At 34.2% G+C, this 10,318-nt stretch overlaps 1 protein-coding gene across 2 annotated transcripts; it reads right to left on the reverse strand.

The window, feature by feature from the left end:
- Nucleotides 1–258: 258 nt before the first annotated feature.
- LOC141501940 (small ubiquitin-related modifier 2-like) lies at nucleotides 259–637 on the reverse strand. Of its 2 annotated transcripts, XM_074206383.1 has the most exons (2): nucleotides 484–637; nucleotides 259–426 (listed from the first exon to the last, which is right to left on the reverse strand). In XM_074206383.1, the coding sequence occupies exons 1-2, from the start codon at nucleotides 635–637 to the stop codon at nucleotides 350–352; spliced, it is 231 nt and encodes a 76-aa protein (XP_074062484.1). In that variant the 3' UTR covers nucleotides 259–349. The 2 variants fall into 2 exon arrangements, with proteins under 2 accessions (XP_074062484.1, XP_074062483.1); XM_074206382.1 differs by having other exon boundaries at nucleotides 259–637.
- Nucleotides 638–10,318: the final 9,681 nt, after the last annotated feature.

The raw sequence follows: 10,318 nt of genomic DNA on the forward strand, positions 1-10,318 counted from the left end.
TTAAAACAGTGAGAGCAAAATAACTTACTGGAATATAAAGATAAAAGTTGAATGAGCATGCCACTAATGGAGAAAAGGGATATTTTCACAGAACCAGTTTGTTTTTCTTCTCCCTATCTCCATTTGATGTTGATCAAAACATACCATCGGCCATTTAGTTTAAAAAAAAATACGCATTATGCCTGTGCACATACACCAGTACAATAAAAGGAATGGGGGGAAGGGAATCAAAGAGAAAACTATACTGCAGTAGTCAGGATGTGAATGAACCAAATCTTGGTTTTCTAATTGTGAATGTATTGTTTTCCTTGGGAGCACAGTTCTGGAGTACAGTTGCAGGTTCTCTTTTTTAGTAAACACCTCCTGTCTGCTGCTGGAACACATCAATTCTATCTTCATCCTCCATTTCCAACTGTGCAGGTGTGTCTGTTTCACTGATAGGTTGCCCATCAAATCGGAATCTGATCTGCCTCATTGACAAACCCTGTCGTTCACAATAGGCTTTCATTAGTTTAGTAAGTGGTGTGTGCCTCTTAATCTTAAATTGCACCACTGAACCGTCTTGCCCTGCCACCTTCAAATTAATGTGGTCGTTGTTTTCAGTCTTGACTCCTTCCTTCGGATTTTCATAGGCCATGGTGAGTCCGGCGTCTCCTCAGCTGCCACTTCACAAAAAGAGGCACCAGGAGGGTCCGCTCCAAGGGAACGGGGGAGAAGCAGCAGTGGCGGGAGCAGGAGCAGCGGTGGGAGGAGGAGGATGGTGGTGATGGTGAGGAGGAGGAAGAGGAGGAGGAGGAGGCCAAAGAGGAGGAGGAGGAGGCAGTGGTGGCGGTGCTGAGGACGCGTGCACGTTCTGCCTACAAAATACCTTTCACACGAATAAAATCAAATTTAAATAACTGGGCAAACATCAACTGCATGGATAGGTCTAGCTAATATAATAAAAATGACAATTCTACCAAAATTAAACTACTTGTTTGGTGCCCTAACAACCAAAATTCAAAAAAAAAAAAATACTCTAATGAGTTAGAAAAAAATTGTAAGTAAATTCATATGGAAAAATAAAAAGTCTAGAATTTCCAGGGACTCAATGAAAAAAGTGTAAAAGCAAGTTGCTTAGCCTTACCAGATCTCAAATTATATTATAAAGCATCAGCCATCAAAACTTTCTGGTATTAGCTAGGAAATATAGTGGTAGATCAGTGGAATAGATGGTGCAATAGCAGGAAATGTAATTTTCTGTTTGATAAGCCCAAAGAGTCCAGCTATTGGGATAAAAACTCTCTCTTCAATAAAAACTGTTGGGAAAATTGGGAGTTAGTATTGAAGAAACTTGCATTAGACCCAACACCTCACCCTATACCTAGATAAGATCAAAATGGATACCGGATTTAGTTACAAAAACAATATTATAAGCAAGCAAGAAAATCAAGGAGTATTATACCTGTCAGATCTATGGAAAGGGAAGCAGTTTATGACCAAGGAAGAGATGGAGAACATCATTAAAAACAAACTAGATAATTTTGATTACATTAAATTAAACCAACTTTTGCAGAGATAAAAGCACTGTGACAAAGATCAAAAGAAATGTAGTAAATTGGAAAACAATTTTTACAACTAGTATTTCTGACAAAGGACTCATTTCTAAAATATACAGAGAACTGAGTCAAATTTTCAAAAAAAAAAGTCATTCCCCAATTGACAAATGTTCAAAGGATATGCAAAGACAAGTTACAGTTGAGGAAATCAAAGTAATCCATAGTTATATGAAAAATTGCTCTAAATCATTACTTATTAGGGAAATGCAAATTAAAACATCTCTGAGGTACCGTCTCACACCTCTCAGACTGGCCAACATGACCAGAAAAGACAATAATCAATATTGGAAGGGATGTAGGAAATCTGGGACACTAATACATTGTTGGTGGAGCTGTGAACTTATCCAACATTTCTGGAGAGCAATTTGGAATTATGCTCAAAAGGCAACAAAAATGTGCATACCCTTTGATCCAGCAAAACCACTACTGGGTCTATACCCTGAGGAGATGATGAAAAAGGGTAAAATCATCACTTGTACAAAAATATTCATAGCAGCCCCATTTGTGGTGGCAAAGAATTGGAAATTAATTGAATGTCCCTCAATTGGAGAATGGCTTAACAAACTATGGTACATCTACATAGTGGAACACTATTGTTCTATTCGAAACCAGGAGGAATGGGAATTCAGGGACGCCTGGAAGGATTTGCATGAACTGATGCTGAGCAAGATGAGCAGAACCAGAAGAATATTATACACCCTAACAGCAACGTGGGGGTGATGATCAACCTTGATGGACTTGCTCATTCCATCAGTGCAATAATCAGGGACAATTTGAAGCTATCTGCAATGGAGAATATCATCTGTATCCAGAGAAAGAATTGTGGAGTTTGAAAAAAGAGCAAAGACTATTACTTTCAACTTAGAAAAAAATCATCTTATTATGTAATTTTGCTATCTCTTATACTTTATTTTTCTTCCTTAAGGATATGATTTCTCTCTCATCACATTCAGCTTAGATCAATGTATACCATGGAAACAATGTAAAGACTAACTAACAGACTGCCTTCTGTGGGGGGTGGGGGGAGGGAAGTAAGATTAGGGGAAAAATTGTAAAATTCAAAATAAATAAAATCTTTCTTTAAAAATTTTTTTTTAATTAAAAAGAAAGTGTTGTCAGGTCCTGCCAGTTCTGACTTAACAGTATTTTTTTATATTCATACAACCATCACCCTGAGAAGGAAGAGTATTCTGGATATAAGGGACAACAGAGTTTATTTTTTTTCCTTTTTTAATTGATATTTTTTCCAATTACATGTTAGCAAAGTAGTTCAACAATCTTCTATATACATATGAACATTTTTCAGTTACATAATTTCCTACCACCTTGCCTTCCCATCCCCATCCCCCCAGTGGTGAAAAATCTGATGAATATTATACACGCACATTTATGCTTAGCATCTTTACAGATTAGGCATTTTGTGTATGAGGAATTAGGATTAAGGGAAAAGAAAGAAAATCATTAAGATAGGAAAAAAATATGAGAGAAATTGTTTTTTAAAAAGTGAATGTAGTATTCATTCCGATTAAGTAGGGTTTTTGTTTTGTTTTGTTTTTTGTTTTTCTTCCTCTAGATGTAGATAACATTATCCTTAGCAGGTGTCTAGGGGTGGCCTAGTTCTCTGAACTACTGGGAGGAACTGCATTCAGCAAGGTTGAACAACTCACAGTGTTATCATTAATATGTACAATATTCTCTTAGTTCTGCTTTCTTTCTTCAGCATCCGTTCCTGTAATTTACTCCATGCTTTTCTAACACTATGAACTTTCATGTTTCTTATACAATAATAGTGCTCCACGACATTCATATACCATAACTTGTTCAGCCATTCTCCAATTGATGGGTGTACCCTCATTTTCCAATTCTTTGCCACTACAAAAAAAGAGCTGCTATGAATATTTTGAACATGTGGGACTTTTCCCGTTTTTTTATAATTTTGATTTCCTACCTGATCATAATGTTACTATCCTAGTAATAACTTGCTGTAATCTCTTTGCTAAATTTTATAAGACTTTTGCATCAATATTCATTATGGAGATTAGTCTATAATTTTCTTTGTCTGTTCTGGCTTTATCTATCAGCAACATAACTGTGTCATAAAAGGAATTTGGCAGAACTCCTCCAAATATTAAAATAGTTTATGTAGAATTGGAATTAATTGTTCCTTAACACTTGGTTAGAATTTGGTAGAATTCACTTCTAAATCCATGAGGGCTTGGAGACTTTTTTAGGGACTTTATTGATGTTTTATTCAATTTCATTTTCTGAAATGGGGTTAAATATTTTATCTCCTCTTCTGTGAATCTGGGCAGTTTGTAGTTTTGTAAATATTCATCCATTTCACTCAGGTTAACAAATTTATTGGCATACTGTTCAGCACAATAGCTCTGAATTAACACTTTAATTTGCTCCTCATTGGTGGTGAGTTAACCCTTTTCATTTTTTAATACTGATAATTTGTTTTTCTTCTTTCTGTTTAAAATAAGTTTAACCAGAGAGTCATCTATTTTATTGATTTTTTTCATAAAATCAATTCTCAATTTTATTTATTAGGTTAATGATTTTCTTGCTTTCAAATTTATTATTCTCTTTCTTGATTTTTGGGGTTTTATAATATTGTATTTGAGGATCTTTAATTTAGTATTTTTCTAGCTTTTTTAATTGCATGTCCAATTCACTGATCACCTCTTTCTCTATTTTATTCTTATATGCATTTAGAGATATAAAATTTACCCAAAAACTGCTTTGGATGAATTCCATAAATTTTTGATAAGGTGTCTCATTGTTATCATTTTCTCAGATTAAATGATTATTTCTATGATTTGTTGTTTGATCTGCTTGTTCTTTAAAAACAGATTATTTAGTTCCAATTGATTTTTGGTTTATCTTTCTGTGATCTTTTATTACATGAAATTTTCACTGTATCATGTTCTGTAAAGCACGCATTTATTATTTCTGCCTTTCTGCATTTAATTGTAAGGCTTTTATATCCTAGTACATATTCAGTTTTGGTATAGATGCCATGTACTCAGAGAAAAAAGATATATATATTCTCTTCTTTTCTCATTAAGTTTTCTCCAGAGGTCTAACATATCTAAGTTCTGAGATTTTATACACCTTAACTTCCTTCTTGTTTATTTTGTGATTCTGAGAGAGGGAGTTGAGGTTCCCTGTTATTAAAGTTTTGCTGTTTAGATCTTCTTGTAATTCATTCAGCTTCTCCTCTAAGAATCTGGTGCACATATAATTAATAATGATACAGCTTCATTGCCTATGATGCCTTTAAAGAAGATGGTGTTTCCTTCCTTATCATTTTTAATGAGATCTATTTTTGCTTTTGCTTTGTCTGAGATCAGGATTGTGACCACTGATTTTTTTTTTTTACATCTGCTCAAAGAGCTTTTACTTTTACCTCAGCTTCAAAATGTGTTTCTTGTAAGCAACATATTATAGGATTATGGTTTTTAATCCATTCTGTTTTATGGAAAAGTTCACTCCATTCACATTTACAGTTAAGATTATTAATTCTGTATTTACTTTCATGCTCTTTTCCCATTTATACTTTTCTCTTTCCTTTCCTCTTATTCTTCCCCACCAATGTTTTACTCCCTTTCCCCTATAACTTTTCTTTTAAATTTTAACTTTCAGTTTATTTTCACAAACACCTAAATATCTAGTAAAGCAAAATCACTTCTGATTTAATTAACTACAGAATCTCCAAGTACTCTAAGTACTGGGTTACTCAGAAGGTCTCTTTTAAGAACCTTTCCATTAATTGTATGGTATGGGAGACAGTGACTCAGGACTGACCAGCATAGGATGCCCCAATCAAAAAAGTGCTAAGTTCTATGAGCAAGATAGAATTAAAGTAAGTCAAAGAAAATACAAGGCATATAAGTTTAAAGGAAATACCCCAGTTTTTCACCTGGACTATTTACACAATACATGTGGTGGAGCATTCTCAGCTCATATTGGTCTGATCAGTCACAGTCATATGCCCTGGAATTTATCTCAAACATGTCATTTTGGCCTTCTTTAACCATAACCATATCCTCTAAAACCAATCTCTTCAACAATATTCAAACCTTGAACTATCCTAAGAGAAATAGAATTTTCAAGAGTTACAAGTGTCACATCTTGCATACAATTTAATGCTCTTGACTTTTGCTTTGACTTTTCCCCCTTTCCATTTGTCTTTTTATGCACCTCTTGAGTCTTGTATTTAGAGATTGAATTTTCTGTTTAGGTCTGCACTTTTTATCAGGAAATTCTGAAAGTTTTCTATTTTGTTGAACAACAGACCATTCCCCTGACAGAATATGTTGAATTTTACAGGGTAGTAAGACCCTGGCTGTAATTCAAGGTCCTTTGCCCTCTGAAAAATTGTATTCTGGGTCTTCTGGTCCTTCAGTGTCAAAGCTGATAAGTCCTGTGTAAGTCTGACTGTGTTTCCTTTGTATTTAAATTGCTTCTTTTTTCCTGCTTGCAGTTCATTCTTCTTTATTTGATAACACTGGAACTTGGCTATAAACATCCTTGGAGTTTTTATCCTGGGGTCTCTTTCTGGAGGAATACTGTGTATTCTTTCATTTTTTTTTTTTTGGCTTCTTGCTCTAGAAAATTTGGACAGTTTTCCATGATAATTTCTTGAAAGATATTTTCCACTTCCTTTTTTTGATCTGGGCTTTCTGGTAGATGAATAATTCATAACTTATCTCTTCTGGATCTATTTTTCAGGTCATTTGCTTTTTCTAAAAGATACTTTACATTTTCTTCAATTTTTTTCATTTTATTTATTTGATGGAAACTTATAATCTCTTAGATTCATTTTGTTTTCTATTTCTCCAATTCTAAATTTTAGGATTTTATTTTCTTCAATTAGCTTTTGTGTTTCCTTTTCCTGTTGATTAGTTTTGATTTTTGTTGAGTTCCATTCCCTTTCCTTGGTTAGTGTGAGTTTTTGATGAATTGCATTCCTTTTTCCAGTTGGTCAGTTTTATTTTTTGAAAAATTATGTTCTTTTTCAGTTGGTTATTTTTACTTTTAAAGGAATTGATTTCTTTGGTCAATTTTTCATAATTTTTCTGCATGGCTTTCATTGTTTTTTTTTTCCATTTTTCTTCTTCCTCTCTTCTTTGTTTTTTAAATTCCTTTTGAAGCTCTTCTATGAGATTTTGGATTTGATTCCAAATCATACACTTCTTTGAGACTTCCCAAGTAGCTAATTTTTCACTGCTTTCTTCTTCTGAGATGACATTTTTATCATCTCTATCTGTCTAGTAGCTTTCTATGATTTGTACTCTTTTGGGGGTTTTGCTCTTATGGATTATTTCAGCTTTGCTCCTGGGGTATAGGGAGTATAGACCCAAGTATTTTTTTTATGTTGGGACTGGGATCAGATCCCTGGGTTATCATTGGCCAAGATCAGCAACATGTAGATGATAATTAAATTCATCAAAACAGATGAGATCATCAAGTGAAGTAGGATAGAGGGAGAAAAGAAGATGATCCACAACAGAACTTGTGGGATATCTATAATTAGAAGACAAGACCTGAATCATACAGCAAAGAGGGATGAGGAATAGTCTGATGGGTAGAAAAAGAACCTGGAGAGAGCAATCTTCCAAAATCTAAAGAAAAGAGAAAATGAAAAAGTTGAGAGTGATCAAAGTGAGAGATCAAGAAGAATGGGAATAGAGAAAGTTCATTGAATTAGCAATTAAAAGACCATTGATATCTTTGGAGAAGGTAGTTTCAATGGAATGATGAGGCTAAAGGTCAGATGTAAGAGGTTAGGTGAGAGAAGAGAAAGTGGAGAAACTCAATGCAGATGGTCTTTTGACTTTAACCTGAAAAGTACATCCACTATACTGATAATATTTAAGGGACCAAACATATAATTCTAAGAGAATTATCCTCACTCTATTTGAGGAGGGTAAAGTTCCTGCTTCCCTTTCCTGGCAGTAATCAAAGTCTCCCTTGGAGAAGGGAGAGGGACTTGGAGGAGATAGCAAAGAAGTATCTGTGCTGTTGCCCTTCAAGCCACACAGACACCCCACACTATATATGGAGGAAAGACTCACTTTACAGCCAAAATGATTTTCCAATCATACCATTCTCCTACTCAGCAAGCAGTCCAGTGGTTCCCTGTCACTTCTAGGATCAAATAAAAAGTCATCTATTTGACATTCAAAACTCCTCACAAACTGGCCTTAATTTACCATTCCAGTTTCATTACACATAACTCCTCTTCATGAATTCTAAAGGTCAGTCATACTAGACACATGTCTAATTTTAAGTAAGAAATTGTCCCATGTGACACTTACTGAATTTAAATCAAAAGTAATTTTACAAGGAGCAAAATCACAAGAGCAATTCTTTAACAATGGCATTTCATGTCTAACCTTATCCTTCCTATTTAATCAACTCTTAGTTTTCTTGAGGACATTACAAAAATTTCTTCCAGATGTCCATTAATACAGAATTACTTAGATGTTAAGCAGTTCAGCTTACTTTCTTTTCCTCACACACAAACAGTACTGCTCCCTTCTCCATAACATTGCCCAATCATCCATACCTCCCTACCTGCCCTTCCTCCTCACCTTTGCCTCTTAGAATCTCTAGTTTCCTCTAAGGTTTAGCTCAAATTTCACCTTAGAGAGTTTTTAGGATATCCTAACATTAGTGTATTCCCCCAAAATATTACTTTAGACAAATTTAATGGCTATATTGTATATATGTGAGTTTGCCTCACCCAATAGAAAGTAAACTATTTGAGTGAGGGATTACTTCATTTTTGTCATTTTACTCTCAGAATATAGTGCCTGACATGTAGCAAATCCTTAATGAATGTCTGTTGATTAATTTATTGATTTGTAGATAAAAGTGTATGTAAGCAGTCATACGGTGTCAGAAAGTGTTGCCAGTAGGAAGTGGTAGCTGAACCACAGGGGTTACAGTTTGGGAATATAGTCATTTCCTAAAAGGACTAGGATAGAACTAAAATTGTAAGTGAAAGCTAAATGTTCCAATTGGTAACATATAAGAAGAGGCTGAAAGAACAAACCAGTAATTGTTCTTTTGTCATAATGCCTAGTGTCCTATGAAGATCAAGTTAGTAAGTGCGCAGATTGAAAACTCTAAGTATGGTCACAAAGGACATTGATTGCAGGCTAGGACATTAATGTAAGCAACTTTTTAGTTCAATACAGTCAAAGACTGAAGTGATAAAAATTCAAAAAAGTGTTTTGAGGAACAACATATAAATGAATCAGATCCATGAGGATTAAAATGAAGTTTAAATATATGTAAATTTTTAAACTATAAGTAAATTATAATTTAAATTTAATCAAATCCCACATTTTTTAAAAGTGGAGGGCTATTTAAAACACACTTCAGGGACACATGCATCGGAAATCCCCACTTAGAACTCTCCTTATGAGATTTTTATAAGCTAATTAAATTGATCTATAAGAAGTACATATAAAAAACTAAACATATAGGGGCTAAATCAAATTACAATATTTAATATTCCTTTAAAACAACTTTACTGTAAAATCAATAGATATTAAACTATTCAATGGTATATTTATTTCTTCTGATTCTAAACAGTATGACAAAGGGAAATGGCTTGCAATAAGTATAGGGGAGAGGGAGAGAGATGAAATACATATGTATAAAGGTTACTTCTTCTAAAGACCAATACTATTGTTTTTCTCCTTTTAATTTATTTTTCCTGCTGTTTGCCAGTGTGTGGGGGGGATACTCTAGTATTTTATTTTGTTTGATTCTTTACCAGACCTGAGAATACATTTATATAAAGAATTCCCAGTAACAAAACTGCTTCAACCAATGCAGGTTGACATTTTCTCTACAGCTTGTAGTCTTAAAGCATTTTCTCAGAGAGTAGTAGCAAATCAAAAGAAACAAATCGCTGACTTAGAAAACCACAAATTAACATTAAATATGTTGTACTATATTTTTATTTATTTTATTAAACATTTCCTAATTACATTTTTATCTGGTGAGGGTGATGACAGCAAATGGGTGGTGCCACCAAAAGAGAGTTCTTTTGAAAATGAAAAACTCAAAACTAGCCCTACAGTTGGGAAAGCTCACTATTTTAATTTTATAAGCCTGCAAAGTTCACAGATTAAACATTTGCTGGAAGGACAATAAGCTACTTGATGACAGGCTGAAAAACACAGGTCCAGGTAAGCATGTCTGAGGGGGAAAGAGAGAAAGGAAAACATCTATATAAGAGCTGGCTGGGTTTAGATGGGAGTGAATCTGACCAAGAGGAGAGTGCAGGTGAAACATTTTATCCACTTCCTGTGAAGGGAAGAATCTTGGAAAAGAAGGTAAAATACCTTTTACGTGATTGAGGTCAGATACCCATTTTGAGAACCTTCAGAAAAAATCAGACAGACACAAATAACATTTTATTAGTATTAAAACCTAGATAGATATTTCTCCTCTAATGGTGGCAGAGGGGGTTGGCAAACACTTAGGAGTGGCTATTTGCAGCAAAAGGGCTACAGGTTTGACCCAGATGTCCTAGAGAACTAAGAGATTAACTGTCTTTAATCAATAAACATTTATTAATTGCATTGTGCTAAGTACTAAGTATATAACAAAATAGGCAACAAGATACTTGCTCAGAGTCATATAGCCAGAAACAAGATTAGAACCCAAATCTTCATAAGTATGAAAAAGCAGAC

This window comes from Macrotis lagotis, chromosome X (genome assembly GCF_037893015.1).
Source record: "Macrotis lagotis isolate mMagLag1 chromosome X, bilby.v1.9.chrom.fasta, whole genome shotgun sequence".
Taxonomy (NCBI): domain Eukaryota; kingdom Metazoa; phylum Chordata; class Mammalia; order Peramelemorphia; family Peramelidae; genus Macrotis; species Macrotis lagotis.